Raw genomic sequence first — 21,582 nt, 5'->3', positions numbered from 1 at the left:
GACATCTGAAGGAGGTGAGAGGGGGAGCCTTGTGGATGTCTGGGGGAAGAGCATTCAAGGTGGGAGGAACAGAAGGTGCAAAGGCCCTGGGGTAAGAACAAGCTCGGTGAGTTTCAGAAGCAGTGTGGACGCTGGTGTGGCTGGAGAGGTCACGGGGAGATGAGGCCGGGGAAGCCAGACCACTTAGGAACTTGTAAGCTGTGGGCAGAAGTTTGGATTTGACCCAGAGAGCAGGAGAACAGGAAAGCAGGGCCTGTCAGAGGCATTGTCCATTCATCCAGGATCTATCCAAGATGTTCTGGGTTCTGGCCTGGGAGTGACTACCAGAGAGCTTGACAGTTCTGAGCCCCACTATTTTACTTGTGGAAAAGATGCCTTCCTGATCCCTGCGAAGGCCTCCCTAAGATCTAGCTACATCGTTGGCACTATCTGGGTTTGGGACCAACTCTTTCCTGGGGCTTTCAGAGGATGGGGAGAAGGAATAATTCAGTTTAGATCACGTGCCTCAGGGACTTCACACTTGCTGTTCCCTCTGCCTGTGACACTGTTCCCCCCGGTAGCTATTTATCTCTGATTTCTGCTTAAATGTCACCTCCTCCAAGAGGCTCACCCTGAACAGCTAAGTGAAATAGCCCCCTGCTGCCACTCTCTGAGTGCTTACTCCGTGTTCTTTTTCTTTCTCTCTCTTTCCTTTTTTTTTTTTTTGAGACTGAGTCTCACTCTGTTGCCTGGGCTAGAGTGCAGTGGCGCAATCTCGGCTCACTGCAAGCTTTGCCTCACCCGTTCAAGTGATTCTCGTGCCTCAGCCTCCCGAGTAGCTGGGACTACAGGCACGTGCTACCTGATGCCCAGCTAGTTTTTGTTGTATTTTTAGTAGAGACAGGGTTTCACCATGTTGGCCAGGCTGGTCTTGAACTCCTGACCTCAGGTGATCTGCCGCCCAAAGTGCTGGGATTATAGGCATGAGCCACCACGCCCGGCCATATTTTTCTTTATAGCCCTCGTTTCCACATTTCTATGATTCTTCTATTCATTCATTCTCTATTTCCCCACTAGAGCGGCAGTTTATCAGGGTTCAGCTAGCTTTGTTGTTTCTCCAGTGTCTAGAGCAGAGCCTGACACACAGTAGGTGCTCAAGAAATATCTGCTGAATGGATGAATGGATGGATGGATGGACCCCCTCACACACACAGAGTGTCTTTCTTTCTCAAACCACAGGATTCTTTTATCAAGAGAGTGTCAGGGGAACACTCGCTCCTGGATGGAAGGCACCAAGAAAATCCATTCTTCAGGCCAGGTGTGATGGCTGATACCTATGATCCCAGCATTTTGGGAGACCAAAGCCAGAGGGTCTCTTGAGGCCAGGAATTTGAGACCAGCCTGGGCAATACAGCAAGATCTCATCTCTACAATAACTTTTTCTTTTTATTTATTATTATTTTTTTTTATTTTTGAGATGGAGTCTTGTTCTGTCACCCAGGCTGGAGTACAGTATTGTGATGATCTCAGCTCACTGCAACCTCTGCCTCCCGGGCTCAAGAGATTCTTGTGCCTCAGCCTCCCGAGTAGCTGGGACTACAGGGGCGTGCCACCACACCCAGCTAATTTTTGTATTTTTAGTAGAGATGGGGTTTCACCATTTTGGCCAGGCTGGTCTTGAACTCCTGACATCTTGATTTGTCTGCCTCGGCCTCCTAAACTGCTGGGATTACAGGCGTGAGCCACCATGCCCGGCCTCTGCAGTAACTTTAAAAAAAATTGGCCAGGCTTGTAGTTCTACTCAGGAGGCTGAGGTGTGAGGATCACTTGAGCCCAGGAGTTTGAGGCTGCAGTGAGCTATCATTGCACCACTGCACTCCAGCTTGGGCGACAGACTGAGACCCTGTCTCCACAAAAAAGAAAGAAAGAAAACCCGTCTTCTTTACCTGTGCCTGACATTCCACCGATAGGGCACTGCTGTTTAGGGGTAAGACGATGTTCTCCTGGGGCTCCTTTAGAGCATGTAAATGTCCCAGTGGAGGGAAGTAAAAGGAAATTTAAAGACTCCGAGTTAGTGTAGGAAAGAGCCCCTTGGGGCTGGATTTAAGATTATGGAGCTTGAGCGACATCTAGTGGTCGAGTGAGGTTTGTGCAGGGACTGTGTGCGTCTGTGTGACTGGTGGGTGAATGTGTGTGGTTTTGCACCTGTGCGTGGGCATGTGCGTATGTGGGATGGGGGTGCCCAGGTCAGGGTAAAACAGGTGAGATACTCGCCACGGGTGCAAACATTTTAAAAAGTTGATGATGATGATGATGATATTTGAAACAGTCTTGCTGTGTCGTCCACACTGAAGTGCAGTGGTGCGATTTCGGCTCACTGCAATCTCCGCCTCCCAGGTTCAAGCGATTCTCCTGCTCAGCCTCTCGAGTAGCTGGGATTACAGGCGCACAGCACCACAGCCGGCTAATTTTTTTTTTTTTTTTTTTTGTATTTTTGTATTTTTAATAGAGACAGGGTTTCACCACGTTGCCCACGCTGGTCTCGAACTCCAGACCTCAGATGATCTGCCCGCCTTGGCCTCCCAAAGTGCTGGGATTACAGGCGTGAGCCACGGTGCCGGGCCTATTTCTAAGACGGGGTCTTGTTCTGTCACCCATGCTGGAGTGCAGTGGTGCAGTCATAGCTCACTGAAGCCTCCAACTCCTGGGCTCAAGTGATTCTTCTGCCTCAGCCTCCTGAGTAGCTAGGGTGACAGGTACATGGTACAGAGTTCAGCTATAGTACAAAATTTAAGGGTATGCCCCCCAAAAAAATAAAAACCAGTAACCAAGATAAATAATATTTTAATGGAACATTTTAAGAAAAATCTCAATTGATGCAAGAAAAATCTATGATGAATAAAAACAAATTTTTAAATAAATATGGGCTCCCCCTCTGCACTTGCATAACTGGCCTCACTCTAACTTTGGCCCCATAGGCATGTGTCTGTGGTGTCATGCGTGTATGTGTATGTTTGGTGACTGTGTGCATGTTCAGGGACCATGAGCACAGGGACATGCTTGTATCATCATCACACCAGTGACTGTATCCATGTAGGCCAACCATATGGTATGTGTGGATTTCTTTCTTTCTTTTCTTTTCTTTCTTTCTTTCTTTCTTTTTTTTTTTTGAGATGGAGTTTCGCTCTTGTTGCCCAGGCTGGAGGTCAGTGGCGCGATCTCGGCTCACCGCAACCTCTGCCTCCCGGGTTCAAGTGATTTCCTGCCTCAACCTCCCGAGTAGCTGGGATTACGGGCATGCACCACCACATCCAGCTAATTTTGTATTTTTAGTAGAGACGAGGGTTCTCCATGTTGGTCAGGTTGGTCTCGAACTCCTGACCTCAGGTGATCTGCCTGCCTCAGCCTCCCAAAATGCTGGGATTACAGGCGTGAGCCACCACGCCTGGCCTGGTATGTGTGGGTTTCTGATGAGCCCAGTGGCTGGTGTGGGCAATGACTTTGTAGCCCCAGGATTCAGTGTTAGTGCCTGAGAGAGAGTAATGTGCTGTTTTCATTTGTTCCTACATGCATGTATTCATTTATTTTATTTTATTTTATTTTATTTTATTTTGAGACAGGGTCTCACTCTGTCGCCCAGGCTGGCGTGAAGTGGTGCAATCTCGGCTCACTGCAACCTCCACCTCCCGAGTTCAAGTTCTTCTCCCGCCTCAGCCTCCCAAGTAGCTGGGACTACAGGCACACACCACCACACCCACCTAATGTTTACATTTTTAGTAGAGACAGGGTTTCTCTATATTGTTGTTCAGGCTGGTCTCAAACTCCTGACCTCAGGTGATCCACCCGCCTCAGCCTCCCAAAGTGCTGGGATTACAGGTGTGAGCCACCGCGCCCGGCCCATGTATTCATTTAGAGAGCATTCACTGGAGCCTTCTGTATCTCAAGCGTTGTACTATGCAACAAGCACTGGGTGGTAGTTTGTGCTTTCAAGGGGTGGAGTAGATTTAACTTCTGGAGGAGTTGAGTCTGGCTGTGTTGGGAAAAAACTTGTCATGACAGGAACACTTTATTCCCATATCTAGGGAACTCTTGTCTGAGAACATTGACATGTCTTCCCTGCCAAGGTGGAAGCCCATTCTATCTCTTTTTTTCTTTTTGAGATGGGGTCTTGCCATGGTGCCCAGGCAGGCCTCAAACTCCTGGGCTTAAGCAATTCTCCTGCCTCAGCCTCCCAAGTAGTTGGGATTACAGGTGCACACCACCTCAGTGTGTCTTGCAACTTCATCCATCCAGAGTGCAGCCACAAACCAAGAAGTCACCAGGAAAGAGCAGACAGTAGGGAGAGTAGATTCCATGAAGACTGTATACAAAAGCTTATTCTCTTTCTCTCTCTCTTTTTTTTTTCAGACAGAGTCTCACTCTGTCGCCCAGTCTGGAGTGCAGTGGCACGATCTCATCTCACTGCAACCTCCGCCTCCTGGGTTCAAGCAATTCTCATGCCTCAGCCACCCAAGTAGCTGGGACTACAGGCGTGTACCACCATGCCTGGCTAGTTTTTGTATTTTTAATAGAGACGGGGTTTTGCCATGTTGCCCAGGCTGGTCTTGAACTCCTGGCCTCAAGTGATCCACCCACCTTGGCCTCCCTCAGTGCTGGGATTACAGGCGTGAGCCACTGCATCCAGCCTGGAAAAGGTTGTTCTTGTTGCTCCTGGGGACCCAGTAGACTCTCGGTCCCAGTTTACTCTTACTTTACACATAGTTCCAACAATCCTGGGCAGCTAGTAACTAGCCTTGCTTAATAGACAAGAAGACAGGTGTCATTGCACAAGAAGAAAGAAACAAAAAGGCAAAGCCAGTTCAGCCATCAAATGAAATGGCAAATAGCTTCTCACTTTTTAGGCTCTAAGAGAGTCCTGGTGAATCCCAGGAAAAATACATGATGAGCACATGGTGAGCCGGGTTCTTTTTAAATTTTATTTATTTATTTATTTTTTTAAGAGGCAGGGTCTTGCTCTGTTGACCAGGCTAGAGTGGAGTGGTGTGACCACAGCCCACTGTAGCCTCAACCTCCTTGGCCCAAGTGATCCTCCTACCTTAGCCTCTCAAATAGTTAGGACTACAGGTGTGTACCACTACATCCAGCTAGTTTTTCTCTTTCTTTTTCTTTTTTTTGGTAGAGATGGGGGTCTCACTATGTTGCCCAGGCTGGTCTTGAACTCTTGGCCTTAAGTGATCCTCTTGCCTCAGCCTCCCAACGTGCTGGGATTACAGGCGTGAGCCACAGGGCCCAGCTAATTTTTGTATTTTTAGTAGAGACAGGGTTTCACAATATTGTTCAGGCTGGTCTCGAACTCCTGACCTCAAGTGATCCGCCTCAGCCTCCCAAGGTGCTGGGATTACAGGCATGAGTCACTGCACCCGGCCCAGATTGTTTCTGTTCCTAATTTCTCTAGTAATTTCTATGAGAAAGACACTGATAGAGGCACTCACTCACTCAGGAGGGACGTGACACAGTCCGCTCTGAATGGCTGTCAGTTGCCAAATTTGGAAGACAGATGCAGCCGACACATGGTACAAAGTGCCAGATGTCAAGAGTCAAGTGGGCTTCCTGGGGGAGGTGGCATTTGAGATGGGCCTTGAAGGATGAGCGAGTGAAGACTGGAGGGTGGACACAGAAGAAAGTCATTGGTCATGCTGACAAGACCTGGTGGGTTTACCCTTATTTTACACGATTCTAACCATGTTTAAAAGAGGGGAAGTTTCTGGAAATGGGAACTAGGGTAAGTGTGTGGTTGATGCCTATGGTGGGTGCAGATAGGAGAAGGGAAGTGAGCTCGAAAAGGTTGTGATCTGACTGTAAAGGCTTCGAAATCTGGGTTAAGGATTTTAGAATTTATTTATTCATTTATTTATTTATATTTTTTTCGAGACAGAGCCTTGCTTTGTCGCCCAGGCTGGAGTGCAGTGGTGGGATCTCAGCTCACTGCAACCTTCCCCTCCCAGGTTCAAGCAATTCTCCTACCTCAGCCTCCCAAGTAACTGGGTTAACAGGCGTGTGCTACCACGCCTGGCTAATTTTTGTATTTTTAGTAGAGACAGGATTTCACCATGTTGGCCAGGCTGGTCTCAAACTCCTGACCTCGTGATCTGCCTGCCTCGGCCTCCCAAAGTGCTGGGATTACAGGCGTCAGCCACCGTGCTGGACCTTATTTATTTATTTTTAGAGATAGAGTCTTGCTTTGTCGCCCAGGCTGGAGTGCAGTGACGCGATCACAGCTCACTGCAGCCTCAAACTCCTGTGCTCAGGCAGTCCTCCCACCTCAGCCACCTGAGTCACTGGGACCACAGGCGTGTGCCACCATGCCCACATAATTTTTTTTGTTTATTTTTTGTAGCGACAGGGTCTCACTATATTGTCCAGGCCGGTCTTGAACTCCTGGGCTCATAAGATCTTCCTGCCTCAGCCTCCCAAACTGCTGGGATTACAGGCGTGAGCCACTGCACTTGGCCTAGAATTTAGTGAGCTGGTAATAGTGACTCATAGAAGAGGTTGTGCGTGTTTAAATGGAAGACTTTAAAAATTTTTAATTGTGGTAAAATACACGTAATATAAAATTTATCACTTTAGTCATTTATTTATTTATTTATTTATTTATTTATTTATTTATTTATTTTTGAGATGGAGTCTCGCTCTCTGTCCCAGGCTGGAGTGCAGTGGCGCGATCTCAGCTCACTGCAAGCTCGGCCTCCCAGATTCAAGCGATTCTCCCATCTCAGCCTCCGGAATAGCTGGGACTACAGGCGGCCACCACCACGCCCGGCTAATTTTTTGTATTTTTAGTAGAGATGGGGTTTCACCATGTTAGCCAGGATGGTCTCGATCTCCCGACCTCGTGATCCGCCCACCTCAGCCTCCCAAAGTGCTGGAATTACAGGCGTGAGCCACCATGCCTGGCCTAGAATTTCCATCCTTTTAAAGGCTGAATCATATTCCATGTATGGATATACCACATTTTGTTTATCCATTCATTCATCAATAAATAGACACTGGGTTGTTTTCAGCTTTTTTTTAAAAAAAGTCTTAATGTTAGAGAGGAGGTCTCTCTCCATCACTCAGGCTGGAGTGCAGTGGCACCATCATAGCTCGCTGCAACCTCTATCTCCTGGGCTCCAGGGATCCTTCCGCCTCAGCCTCCCAAGTAGCTGGGACTACAGGTGCATGCCACCACGGCTGGCTAATTCTTAAATTTTTTCTGTAGAGATGGGGTCTTGTCATCTTGCTCAAGCTGGTCTTCAACTCCTGGCCTGAAGCAATCCTCTCACCTCAGCCTCCCAAAGTGCTGGGATTACAGGTGTGAGCCACTGCGCCCGGCCTGGTTGTTTTCACCTTTGGGCTTTTTTGAATAATACTGCTATGATCACGGGTGTACCAATATCTCTTTGAGACACTGAGTTCAATTCTTTTGTGTACGTATTCAGAAGTGGCATTGCTGGGCCAGGCGCGGTGGCTCACACCTGTAATCCCAGCAATTGGGAGGCTGAGGTGGGTGGATTGCTTGAGCCCAGGAGTTTGAGACCAACCTCAGCAACATGGTGAAACCGTGTCTCTACAACAAATACAAAAATTAGCTGTGCCTGTGGTCCCAGCTACTTGGGAGGCTGAGGTGGGAGGATTACTTGAGCCCAGGAGGTCAAGGCTGCAGTGCGCCATGATTGTACCATTGCCTGGGTGACAGGGTAAGATCCTGTCTCAAAAAAAAAAAAAGTATTGCTGGGTCTTATGGTAACTATGTTTTAAGTTTTTGAAGAACTACGAGAATGTTTTCTACGGCGACTGCACTATTTTACATTCCCACAAAGGGTTCCTATTTTTGCACATCCTCACCAACACTTGTTATTTTTGTCGAAAGCCTCTGACCACAACGTTTTTGTCAACTGAATAATATATAACTTTTTTTTGTTTTGTTTTGTTTAGACAGGGTCTCACTCTGTCCCCCAGGCTAGAGTGCGGTGGTGTGATCTAGGCTCACTGCAGCCTCCGCCTTCCGGACTCAAGCCATTCTCCCACCTCAGCCTCCCAACATGCTGAGTAGCTGGGACTAAGCACCGCCAGGCCTGGCTAATTTTTTGTAGAGCTAGGATTTCACCATGTTGCCCAGGCTGGTCTCCAACTCCTGGGCTCAAACAATCTGCCTGCCTCAGCCTCCCAAAGTGCTGGGATTACAGGCATGAGCCACGGTGCCCAGCCATAACTTTGTTTTATGTGTGTTTCTGTTTTAGAATATCATATATATATATCAATCATATCTATATATATACACGCATATATATATATCACATATATATTTATTTTTTGACTCATTAACATTGAACTCCCGGCCAATAGCACTAGATCTGATGCCTGAATGAAGCTTCTGTAACACGTCTTTTCTCCGTGACACACGTCACAGCCTTCTTGACTTAGAAACACTAGACTACACTTCAGCATGGTGCGTGGGGGCCACTGAAGATAGCAAAGTCACCAACAAACAGCACAAAAATATGAAAAGCTTGGCACTAAATGGACCATAAAAAAGACACTTGCATGTAGTATCAGAGCCGGAGGAAGAAAGCAGAGTGTCTCCTTATTAGACCTCAACAGGGTTGGGTGACTGAGTATGTTGTCAGGCCGGGAGCAATGGCTCACGCCTATAATCCCAGTGCTTTGGGTGGCCAAGGCGGAAGGATGGCTTCAGCCCAGGAGTTCGAGACCAGCCTGGGCAACAGAGCGAGACCTCCATTTCAAAAACAATTTTTTTTTTTTTTTTTTTTTTGGAGACAGAGTCTCGCTCTGTCGCCCAGGCTGGAGTGCAGTGGCGTGATCTTGGCTCACTGCAAGCCCGCCTCCCGGGTTCACACCATTTTCCTGCCTCAGCTTCCCGAATAGCTGGGACTACAGGCACCCGCCACCACGCCCAGGTAATTTTTTTGTATTTTTGTAGAGACGGGGTTTCACCGTGTTAGCCAGGATGGTCTCGATCTCCTGACCTCGTGATCTGCCCGCCTCGGCCTCCCAAAGTGCTGGGATTACAGGTGTGAGCCACTGCGCCCGGCCTTTTTTTTTTTTTTTTTGTAGAGACGGGGTTATTGCTCTGTTGCCCAGGCTGAAATGCAGTGGTACGATCTCGGCTTACTGCAACCTCCACCTTGTGGGTTCAAGTGATTCTTGAGCCTCAGCCTCCCGAGTAGCTGGGATTACAGGCACACGCCACCAAGCCCGGCTAATTTTTGTATTTTTAGTAGAGACGGGGTTTCGACATGTTGGCCAGGTTGGTCTCGAACTCCTGACCTCAGGTAATCCACCTGCCTTAGCCTCCCAAAGTGCTGGGATTACAGGTGTGAGGCACCACGCCCAGCTCTACAAAAAAAATTTGTTTAATTAGCTAAGTGTGGTGCTGCATGCCTGAAGTCCCAGCTACTTGGGAGGATCGCTTGAGCCCAGGAGGTAAAGGCAATCCCACCACTGCACTCTTTTCTTTTCTTTTCCTTTTCTTTTTTCTTTTCTTTTCTTTTCTCTTTTCTTTTCTTTTCTTCTCTGTCTCTTTCCTTCTTTCCTTTCTTTCCTTCTTTCTTTCTTTCTTTTTTTTCCTGAGACAGTCTCACTTTGTCGCCTAGGCTGGAGTGCAGTGGCGATGATCTTGGCTCACTGCAACCTCTGACTCCCAGGTTCAAGCAATTCTTGTGCATCAGCTTCCCAAGCATCTGGGATTACAGGTGTGCACCCACCATACCTGGCTAATTTTTGTATTTTTAGTAGAGACAGGATTTCACCATGTTGGCCAGGCTGGTATTGAACTCCTGACCTCAAGTGATCTGCCCACCTTGGCCTCCCAAAGTGCTGGGATTACAGGCATGAGCCACCGTGCCCGGCTACTCCACCCTGTTTCTAAACAAGAAAAAAAAATTATCACTGTGCATGTCCACAAATGACCACAAATGCCCCAGCGAGTATTGATCTTAGAGTATAAACAAATTGCAACAAGTAGGCGAATTTGCCAATCTGGAATTTTGGAATCATGAAGCTCAACTGTATATATGTAGGAGTGGAATTGCTGGGTCATAGGGAGAAACTGCTGTACAGTCTTCCAAAGTTTCAGAGACTCTTCCAAAAAGTCAACAATGTACTCTTCCACCAGTAGTGTATGAAGTGTTCCAGTTGCTCCATATCCTCCCCAACACTTGGTGTTGTCTTTCTTTTTCTTTTCTTTTCTTTTTTTCTTTCTTTCTTTCTTTCTTTTTTTTTTTTTTTTGTGGGACAGGGTCTCACTCTGTCACCCAGGCTGGAGTGCTGTGGCACGATCTGTGCTCACTGCAACCTCAACCTCCCAGGCTCAAGCGATCCTCCCACCTCAGCCTCTCAAGTAGCTAGAACCACAGGCATGCAGCACCACGCCTGGCTAATTTTTTTGTAGAGATGGGGTTTTGCCCTGTTGCCTAGGCTAATCTGGAACTCCTGAGCTCAAGCAATCCACCCACCTTGGCCTCCCAAAGTACTGGGATTACAGGTATGAGCCACTGTGCCTGGCCTTTTTTTAGTTTTAGACATTCTGATGGGTGCCAAATAGTATTGCATTGTGGGTTTATTTATAAATTTATTTTTGTTTTTTTTGAGTCAGGGTCTGGTTATGCTGCCTAGGCTGGTCTCCAACTCCTGGGCTCAAGTGATCCTCCCACCTCAGCTTCCCAAAGTGCTGGGAACATCGTGGGTTTCATTTACATTTCCTGATGATGAGTGATGTGCCTGATGATTAATTAAGTGCCTTTGCATATGTTTATTGACAACTTGGATATCCACTTTTGTGAAATGTCTAAGTCTTTTGCCCACTTCTCTGTTCAGATGTCTGGTTTTTTCTTACTGATTTGTAGGAATTGTGTGTGTGTGTGTGTGTGTGTGTGTGTGTGTATCCAGATTTTACATAGATACATATTCATATTTTACATAACTATAAAATCAGGATATGAGATTTTTATTGGTCATAATGACTGCAAATATCTTCTCTGTAGCTTTTCTTTTCATTCTCTTAGTGGTGTCTTTTAATCAATAGAATTCCTTAATTTCATTTCATTTCTTTTTTTTTTTTTTTTTTTTTTGAGACAGGGTCTCACTCTGTTGCCCAGGCCGGAGTGCAGTGGTGCAATTACGGCTCACTGCAGCCTCGATCTCCTGGGCTCAAGCGATCTTCCCACCTTAGCCTGTCGAGTTGCTGGAGCTATAGGTGCACACCACCACACCCAGCTAATTTTTGTAGTTTTTTTAGAGATGGTATTTCACTGTGTTGCCCAGGCTGGTCTTAAATTCCTGGGTTCAAACCATCCTCCCGCCCTGGCCTCCCAAAGTGCTGGGATGACAGGCATGAGCCACTGCATTCAGCCAGGATTTCTTAATTTTAATGTAGTTCAGGCTGGGCGTGGTGGCTCATGCCTGTAATCCTAGCACTTTGGGAGGCCGAGGTGGGCGGATCACGAGGTCAGGAGATCACGACCGTCCTGGCTAATATGGTGAAACTCCGTCTCTACTAAAAATACAAAATAGCCAGGCGTGGTGGCGGGTGCCTGTAGCCCCAGCTACTTGGGAGGCTGAGGCAGGAGAATGGCATGAGCCCGGGAGGCGGAGCTTGCAGCGAGCCAAGATCACGCCACTGCACTCCAGCCTCAGTGACAGAGCGAGACTCCGTCTCAAAAAAAAAAAAAAAATTTAATGTAGTTCAAATAATTTTTTCTTTCATGGCTAGTGCTTGTTAGTGTTCTATTTTAAAAACCTTTGCCTAGCTGGGTGCAGTGGCTCATGCCTGTCTTCCCAGTGTTTTGAAAAGCTGAGGCAAGGGGATCGCTTGAGCCAGGAGTTTGAGACCAGCCTGGGCAACATGGTAAGACCCTGTTTCTACCAAAAATAAAAAAAAATTAGCCAAGCATGGTGGCATGTGACTGTAGTCCCAGCTACTCGGAAGGTTGAGGCAGGATCGCTTGAGCCAGGGAGGTCGAGGCTACAGTGAAGTATGATCATGTGACTGCACTCCAGCCTGGGTGACGGTAGGCAAAACCCTGTCTCAAAACAACAACAACAAAATCCCAAAACAAACAAAAGAAAATTATAATTCTGTCTGTTGCATATGGGTATTCTGAGGGTTAAATGAGTTGTTACATGTACTTTGCTGCAAATGGTGTCTGGAACATGATAGTACTAAATAAACCTCAGCAATTATTGATACTTTTCCAACAGTTATGAGTTTTTTACCACCCAGAAATTTCAAGGGAAATAAACTTTTTTTTTTTTCGAGATGGAGTCTCACTCTGTTGCCCAGGCTGGAGTACAGTGGTGTGATCTCTGCTCACAGCAACCTCTGCCTCCCAGGTTCAAATAACTTTCCTGCCTCAGCCTCCCAAGTAGCTGGGATTGCAGGTCTGTGCCACCACGCCTGGCTACTTTTTTTTTTTTTTTTTTTTGTATTTTTAGTAGACACAGAGTTTTGCCATGTTGGCCAGGGTGGTCTCGAACTCCTGGCCTCAAGTGATCTGCCTACCTCAGCCTTCCAAAGTGCTCGGATTACAGGCATGAGCCACCGCGCCTAGCCCCAGAAGAAACATTTTTTTCAGTGGCTCATCAGCACGATGTTCACAGTGATGATGATGGGGAAGAGGGGACACTTTCTTGAGATATTTCTGCATCAGGATTAGCTGGCTGTGGTGCTGGTTTGAATAGAAGAGGAGGGATGGAGAAGGAGGGGTAAAAAGTAAATAATCTCTCATTTCTGACCGTGGGTACATCATTGCCAGGACCAGGGTGATGCAAGCAAGGAATCTTGGGCTCAAAATTTAAGGAGACACCTATTCTCGTGTTAGTACAGTGCAGGGCACCTCAAAGAGAGAGCTTGCAAGTAAAGTTTAAAAATGCCTCCCCCTTTTGTACAGGCAGGGTCTTGCTCTGTTGCCCAGGCTGGAGTGCAGAGGTGCCATCATAGCTCACTGCAGCCTCAAACACTTGGGCTTAAGCGATCCTCCCACCTCAGTCTCCCAAGTAGCTGGTACTACAGGGACATGCCACCATGCCCAGCTACTTAAAAATTTTTTTTTGGTGGGGAGGGGCCAGGTGTGGTGGCTTACAGCTGTAATCCTAGCACTTTGGGAGGCCGAGGTGGGCAGACCACCTGAGGTCAGGAGTTCGAGACCAGCCAGCCAACATGGTGAAACCCCACCTCTACTAAAAAAAAAAAAAATACAAAAATTAGCTGGGCATGGTGGCGTGCCCCTGTAATCCCAGCTACTCAGGAGGCTGAGGCACGAGAATCACTTGAACCCTGGAGGCACAGATTGCAGTGAGCCGAGCTCTCACCACTGCACTCCAACCTGGGTGACAGAGCAAGACTCTGTCTCAAAAAAAAAAAAAAAAAAAAAGGCAGTGGTCCAGGTGTGGCGGCTTATGCCTATAATCCCAGCACTTTGGGAGGCCGAGGCAGGAGGTTCACCTGAGGTCAGGAGTTTGAGACCAGCCTGGCCAATGTGGCAAAATGCTGTCTCTACTAAAAATACAAAAATTAGCCAGGCGTGGTGGCGTGCACCTGTAATCCCAGCTACTCGGGAGGCTGAGGTAAGGGAATCACTTGAACCCAGAGGGGAAGGTTGCAGTGAGCCAAGATCAGGCCACTGCACTCCAGCCTGAGTGACAGAGTGAGACCCTGTCTCAAATAAATAAATGAATAGGAAGAAATGAGTTCTTGGCCGGGCAAGGTGTCTCACGCCTGTAAATCCCAGCACTTTGGGAGGCCGAGGCAGGTGGATTACGAGGTCAGGAGATCGAGACCATCCTGGCTAACACAGTGAAACCCCATCTCCACTAAAAATATAAAAAATTCTCCGAGCGTGGTGGTAGGCGCCTGTAGTCCCAGCTACTCCGGAGGCTGAGGCAGGAGAATGGCATGAGCCTGGGAGGCGGAACTTGCAGTGAGCCGAGATCACCCCATTGCACTCCAGCCTGGGTGACAGAGCGAGACTCCATCTCAAAAAAAAAAAAAGAGAGAAATGAGGTCTCACTGCATTGCCCAGGCTGGTCTCAAACTCCTGGCTTCAAGCAATTCTCCCGCTTCAGCTTCCCAAGGTGCTGGGATTACAGGCGTGAGCCACCGTGCTGGTGGATCTTCCCTTTTCAGCAGTTTTATGGAGGTATAATTTACAGAGCATAAAATTCACCTGTGTAAGTGTGCAATTGAGTGACTTTTCGTAAATTTACAGAGTTGTGCGGCCATCACCCGGATCCAATTTTAGGACATTTTCATCACCTCCAAAACAGCCCCCGTGCCCATTTGCATTCCATCTCCACTCCCACCCCCACTTGCAGGCAATCTCTCGTCTACTTTCTGTCTGTATTGATTTGCTGTCCCTGGACATTATGTATAAATAGAATCATAAACTATGTGGTCTTTTGCGTCTGGCTCCTTTTACTTAGCAAAATGTTTTTGAGGATCATCCACATTGTAGCATATATCAGGAGCAAGTTCCTTTTTATGGTGGAATGGCATTCCATTGTATGGATGTACCACAATTTGTTTATTCACTCACCAGTTGATGGGTATTTGGATTGTTTCATTCATTATGACCAATGCTGCTATGAATATTCATGTGTAGGTCTTTTCATGGACATATGCTTTGGTTTCTCTTGGGTAGATGGAATTGTTGGGTCTTTAAAAAGAGTTTTAGGGTCTGGCGTGGTGGCTTATGCCTACAATCCCAGCATTTTGGGAGGCTGAGGCAGGTGGATTGCCTGAGCCCAAGAGTTTGAGACCAGCCCGGGCAACATAGTGAGACCCCATCTCTACAGAAAACTTAAAAAATTACCTGGGCACCGTGGTGTGCCTCTGTAGTCTCACCTATTCAGGAGGCTGAGGTAGGAGGATCACATGAGCCCAGGAGTTTGAGGTTACAGTGAGCTATGATTGCACCACTGCACTCCAGCCTGGGCAACAGAGTGCCCAGCCCCTCGCCTTAAAAAAAAAGATAAAAGAACTAAAGTGGCCAGGCACGGTGGCTCATGCCTGTAATCCCAGCACTTTGGGAGGCCGAGGTGGGTGGATCTCTAGAGGTCAGGAGTTCAAAACCAGCCTGGTCAACATGGTGAAACCCCATCTCTACTAAAAATACAAAAATTACCCAGGCATGGTGGCATGCACCTGTAAACCCAGCTACTCGGGAGGCTGAGGCACGAGAATTACTCGAACCCGGGAGATGGAGGTTGCAGTGAGCAGAGATTTCGCCACTGCACTCCAACCTGGGCAACAGAGCGAGACTCCATCTCAAAACAAAACAAAACAAAACACAACTAAAGTAGGGTAAGTGGCACAGAGTGGTGGGGGGCTCAGATTGTAGATGAGGTGGCCAGGGAAGGTCCTTTGGATAAGATCACCATATCACTGAGGGTCTTGTTAGGGAAACAAACTACTCTACGTGTTTCAGAGAGGGGAAATTTAATACAGGGAATTGGTTAAGTGGGAGAAGAAAGAGTTGAGAAGCCACATGGGATGATGAGGAAATCTGGCATAAGCTACAGCAGAAAGCTACTGGAGGGACATGGCAAAGAGAGGATGTGATGAGGAAGGGACCCTTGGGGAGGAACTGGGACTATGGAGGAGGTGTAGCCACTGTCAGAAAACACCCTCCACCCCAAGCAGACACAGGAGAGAAACACCCTGGCTTCTGCCTTCCTCTCCAATCTCCGATCTCCCTCCAGTGGCTCCCACTGGATAAACCAACCAGGAAGCCAGTATGCAATGGAATCTGGGAAATGTAGTTTTCTGGGGGAAGGGCAGGGCATGGCTCTGACCCACACAATGACAGAGCAGAGATATAAATTAAATAAAGGACCGGGAATGGTGGCTCGCATCTGTAGTCCCAGCTACTTGGGAGGCTGAGGCAGGAGAATAGCTTGAGCCTAGGAGTTAGAGGCTGCAATGAGCTATGATTGAACCACTGCACTCCAGCCTGGGTGACAGAGCAAGACTCTGTCTCTAAAAAATACATTAATTAAGTAAAGGAACAAGCCATGGGGGGCATCCTTGATGTATTTTGTGTAGAGGGAACAGGAAGTTCAAAGGTCCTGAGGTTGCAGTGTCCCAGATGGAGCCAAAACCTTGAGAGTGGGTGTGATGGTCCAGGCAGAATGAGAGCAGCAGGGAATCCAGGACAAAGCCCTGAAAGATACAGAGTTTTAGGGAGTAGCAGGAGACAGCGACGGCACAGCCAGAGAGGTGGGTGCAGAACTAGGAAGTGATACCGTGTCTCTGAAGTCAAGGGAAAAAGGAGTTTCAAGAAGGTGATGGTGCGTGGGGACTGACTGACTGTGAGAATGATCTAATGAGGACTGGCATGAGGGTATGGACCTGGCAAATTGGCACCTTTGGTGAGAGGAGTTTTGGAAACATTAGGGAGGTGGGAGGCAAGGAGTTAAATGCAAGCAAGTGCAAACTCGAGCACAGACCACTCCTTGGAGAAGCCTGGATGCGCTGAACTAAGGCAGTTTCCCACAGCACCCATGGCCAGAGAGTGAGAAAGTTTGTTTGGGTTCCAAATTGTCTAAGCCAGGAGGCCTGGAGCCCGGTTGGTCTTAGGGTCTGAAATCAGACAGTCCTGGTTTCAAAACCTGGGCCCCCACTTCCCTGCTGGGTTCCCCTGATCTGGGTCCCTCTCCTCTCTGAGCTCAGTTTCCTCACCTGGAAATAGGGGTGTCACTGTACTGTTTATGGATGTTGCAGCAATTGTTAACATTGCATCTGCAAAGTGTTCAGCACTCATCAGTGAAAGCTTTAGAACAAGCTGGCAAGAACTCATCTTTTTTTTTTTTAGACAGGGTCTCACTCATCTGTCGCCCAGGCTGGAGTGCAGTGGCTCGATCTTCGCTCACTGCAACCTCTGCCTCCTGGGTTCAAGCAATTCTCCCACCTCAACCTCCCAAGTAGCTGGGATTACAGGCGTGCACCACCATACCTGGCTAACTTTTGTATTTTTAGTAGAGACAGAGTTTTACCATGTTGGCCAGGCTGGTCTCGAACTCCTGGCCTCAAGTGATCCACCCTCCTCGGCCTCCCAAAGTGCTGGGATTATAGGCATGAGCCACCGTGCCCGGCCTCAAATAATAACAATGGTAGCTACTATTTGAAAAACTTACCATGTCCCAGACACTCGTAAAGTATTTTACAAACATCATCATTCCTTGTTCTCCCCCTGGCTCACTCCAACTACACTGGCCTCCTTCCTGGTCCTCGAACACTCCTGCCCCAGGGCCTTTGCACTTGCTGTTCCTGTTGCGTGGAACTCTCTTCCCCCAGATATCCAGATGGTTCCCTTCCTCACTTCAGGTCTCTGCTTAAACGTCCCTTTCTCGCCAGGCACGGTGGTTCACGCCTCTAATTCCAGCACTTTGGGAGGCCGAGGCGGGCAGATCACGAGGTCAGGAGATTGAGACCATCCTGGCTAACACGGTGAAACCCCGTCTCTACTAAAAAATACAAAAAATTAGCCGGGCGTGATGGCGGGTGCCTGTAGTCCCAGCTACTCGGGAGGCTAAGGCAGGAGAATGGCCTGAACCCGGGAGGCGGAGCTTGCAGTGAGCCGAGATCGCGCCACTGCACTCCAGCCTGGGCGTCAGAGCAAGACTCCGTCTCAAATAAATAAATAAATAAATAAATAAATAAGTCCCATTCTCCAATCACCCTGTTTAAAGTTTACTTCCCCTTCCTCCTAATATCTTATGTACTTTACTTTTTTCCCTTATTTCTTGACTGTCTCACCCCATAGAATATTCATCTTCACATCCAACCCGGAGGCTCACTCCTGGAATGCCAACACTTTGGGAGGCCAAGGTGGGAGGATCGATTGAGGCCAGGGGTTCGAGACCAGCCTGGGCAACATAGCGAGATGTCCATCTCTACCAAAAAAAAAAAAAAAAAAAAAGAGAGAGAGAGAGAAAAGAAAAAGAATATTCAATTTCACACAGGCAGGCATTTTTGTCTGTTGTTCACAGTGCCTGGGACATAGTAGATGCTCAGTAAATTACCTGATTCTCAGGATGACCAAGCCCTTTACACGTGTTAGGTCTCCACCACCCACTTTGCAGATGGGGAAACTGAGGCAGAGAGGAACAGTCATCCCTACAGGTCACACTTGCATCTTGGTGTTGTCCAGCTCAGAAAAAAAGACGGTTCGAGACCCCCAGCCCCACTCCCCGCTCATGCTTGGCGCTCCTCCCCAGCCAGAGCCCTCAGCCCCAGGCCGCCGCCTGGAAAGGCCTGAGTCATCGCCGCCTCCAGACGGCGGCGGCCGCGGGCTGAGGGCGACGGCGGCGGCGGAGCGAGGTGATGCGGGGACGCCAGGAGGGGGCGTGAGTGCAGGCAAAACAGAGGAAATTAAAACCAGCCCGGCGCTCCTCTCCGCGGCCCAGCGGCCGCCGCCGCCGCCGGCTGGTGCGTGGGCGGACGGGTGGGCGGCGAGGGCACTGCGCTTCCCGCTCCCCCGAGGGAGCGGGCCGGGAGCGGGGTCCCCGGGGCCGCGAGGAAGGTCCGAAGCGTGAGTGCCCCGCCCCCACCCAAAGTTAAAGTTGCAAGTCGACAACTGCCCGGGACTCGCCTCCTAAAAGCCGCGTGCCAGGTCTCCGTGGTCCCTGGGTAGGAAGCTGCCCTTGGTAGTCGTGGGAACTCCTCCCGTGGCCGAAGTGACCCCAGGACCGCACCTGCACCCAAGCAATTTCGTCTGTTGGCCCTGGATCACGCCACCCTGGGGGCACGAAATGACCGAAGGATCCCTAGAGTGGTCTCAGTGCCCGGGAAGGAAGCCCCTTCCCCCAGCTAAAGGAGACCCTTGGTGACCCGATTCATGGGAGCGCACGAGCGTGTCGCCCCCCCACGCCCCCCAATGCCCGCTGTCCGAGGTTTTAGGTAGCCAGGGTGGGTGTCCCAACAGTGGGTGGGTGGGGATTTGCGACTCCGGCCCCCTGCCGTCTTTGGGTGGCCGGGGTGGGCCGAGGGCGCCTTTACGCCCGGGGTCCCGCGGCTCGGGCTTGGAGAGGGGCTGCGTCCGGGAGGCGGTCCGGGAACACCGCCTAGGGGGAGGGGGGCCGGGAATACCGTTGGGGGGCGGGGCTGGGGAATGCCACCGCGGTGGTGGTGGGGCGCTTGGGGAATGCCACCAGGGGGAGGTCCCCCACCCCATGGAGAGGTCCCCGGTAGGGGGCGGGCGGGGGGGTGGGGGCAGTCTGGGCGCCCCCCGCCCCCCGCCGGGCTCTAGGCCGGAGGCGTGACGTCACGGCGGCTGGAAGTGCCCGGCGCGGAGGCGCGGGAGGGGGCGGGGGGCCGAGCCGGCGCTTTATAAGAGGAGCCCGCCAGGCGCGCCGAGCCGCAGCCCGCGTCCCCGAGCCCCCCCTCACCCCGTCCCGGACCCCCTGCCCCGCAGCTCGCGCTCGTGCCCCCTCCCCCACGCCCCCCGGGGCGCCTGGGTGTCGAGGGACCGAGCGCCCCGCGGCGGGCCAGAGAAGGGACGCGCGGCGGGCGGCCGCGGGGCATGAGGCGGAGGCGCGATGTCGGTGCCGCTGCTCAAGATCGGGGCCGTGCTGAGCACCATGGCCATGGTCACCAACTGGATGTCACAGACGCTGCCCTCGCTCGTGGGGCTCAACGGCACCGTGTCCCGTGCGGGCGCCTCCGAGAAAATCGTGAGTGGCCGCCGCGCGGGGGGCGCTCCCGGGGGGCGTGGTACCCGCGCCACAGCCGCTGCCGCCGCCGCAGCCCCCGGGGCCCCCACCTGTCCCCCTCTACCCCTGTGCTTCCCACGACCCTGCCTGGCACGCCTGGGTAGGGGACGCCCTTTCGGGGTTCCAGGGTCGGACGTGGAGGCAGAAGGAGCCCCGGGACCCCTAGCCACCTCCGCGCCATTTAGGATGGTTCTTGCTGTTATTATTGATTATTATGATTATTAGTGAGCAATGTCTGAGCGCCAATAGCGTACCAGGCTCGCTCCGGCCCCAGGGCGGAGGCGACAAGGGCTGCAGAATTGAGCTGAGTCTGGGCTGAGTGGGGTGCAGCGGGAGGAGGGTGAGACTCGGGGGTTTAGAAGGACCCTGTCTCTGAAAGAGGGGAGGATCGAGGGGTTTCCGAGTGTCTCCACCTTCAAGGTCTCTGCCTGGTTGCGTCTCGGTGTCTCTGAGTAGTTCTGTCTGAGTCTCTCTTCATTTCCCCTGCTTTGCGTCTCTGGGTCTCTTTCTATTAATATTTCCATCTTTCCTTGTCTCTGTCTCTGTGGCGCTGAGAATTTGTATCTCTTTTTTTCTCTCTTTTTCTCTCCCCTGCACCCCTTCCGCCATTCTTGCCTCGCCATGTGCTGAATATTTATCCCCATAACTCACCCTCCCTGGGAGGTAGACGGGGCGCAGACTGGGGCCGGAGCTGACACTGCCTCCCGAAGCTCCAGGATTGCGCCTTCCCATCCCATCCCCCTTTGAGGCTTTATCCTCCAGCTTCCCCACTACAGAGCTTCCCTGGATCGGGGAAGAAGGAGAGAACTCAGTGGGGTTCTCCCCGTGGTGTCCTGAGGAGAGAGGGGAGGGGTTTCCTTCACTGCAAACTTCCCTGGGCCTCCTCCAGATATGCCTCTCCCCCAACTCCTCAACCTCTGGTAGCCCCACCCCTGTTCCATCTGTTTGGGGGGTTCCTCCCAAATCATCCCCCAAACCCAGGCTGCGATGCCTGGGGCTCCCTTTCTTTAGCCCCAACTTCACCAACCCTCCCTTGCTTAGCCCCAAATGGTCATCCTGCAGCTTCTTTCTCCTTGATGGGAGCAAAGAAGAATTTGCTCCCTAGGGTCAAAGGCAAGGGTGTGTGGTGGTGGTGGGGACACCTGAGAAGGCTTTGTCCAGCCCCTGGTGGGGGTGGTATTGGGCTTGACACAGGTGAGAGCTTTCAGGCTAGATTCTTAGACTTGGCAGCCAATGTGTGAGACGGTGTGTTTCTGTGTGTCTGTCACATCAAGTGTTTATTATTTGGGTATGTCCTGGTGTGTCTATATGTGTGTGTTTCGGTGTGTATATGGGGGAATGGGAGTGGAGAAAGTTTATGTGCACTGCCGGCATGGGGTCCGGTGTGTCTTCCTGTGTGTCAGGGTGCATCCCAGAATGAGTGTGGGTGTGTCCCTGAGTGACTGTGCTTGGGTGTGGACGTATCAGCATGTGTATCTGCAATTGCCTGTCCCTGACTATGGGTTTGCCTGTGTTACAAGATTGCATGTGTGCATATGAGTTTGTTATACACAAGTATGATACAGGCTTCTTGCCGTTGCCATCTGAGAAGGGAGAGAGATGGTATCTCATTGAAATCAGAAGCCAAATTTCCCTCTACCACCATTGAAAGCAAGTGAGTCTGTGTACATGTGTTCTATGCAGGTGTGTGTAAATGTGTGCATATGGTGTGTCTGCAGAATGTATACATAAGTATATAAGAGCATGTCTATGAGTTATGATTTTGTGTGTGCATATGTATCTGTGCAAACGTGTGTGCAAGTATCTTTGTGTGCATATGTGTGGACAGGTATG

The 21,582-nt window shown here is 50.1% G+C and overlaps 1 protein-coding gene across 2 annotated transcripts in view; it reads left to right on the top strand.

Annotated features, from left to right (window-relative positions):
• OLFM2 (olfactomedin 2) overlaps window positions 1–21,582 on the top strand; it is an 82,919-nt gene that overhangs the window by 3,347 nt on the left and 57,990 nt on the right. Inside the window, exon 1 of one of the 2 annotated variants that reach the window (XM_009434658.4) lies at window positions 19,392–19,710. The exons of the other annotated variant lie outside the window; for it this stretch is intronic. Coding sequence (XP_009432933.1) covers window positions 19,576–19,710 — 135 coding nt within the window. The 5' untranslated portion in view covers window positions 19,392–19,575. Of the gene's footprint in view, window positions 1–19,391; window positions 19,711–21,582 lie in introns of those variants that run through there. 2 annotated transcript variants of the gene reach the window in all.

This window comes from Pan troglodytes, chromosome 20 (genome assembly GCF_028858775.2).
Source record: "Pan troglodytes isolate AG18354 chromosome 20, NHGRI_mPanTro3-v2.0_pri, whole genome shotgun sequence".
NCBI classification, from domain to species: Eukaryota; Metazoa; Chordata; class Mammalia; order Primates; family Hominidae; genus Pan; species Pan troglodytes.
Note: the sequence above shows the minus strand (reverse complement) of the source record. Positions and strands in the feature narration are given on the sequence as shown.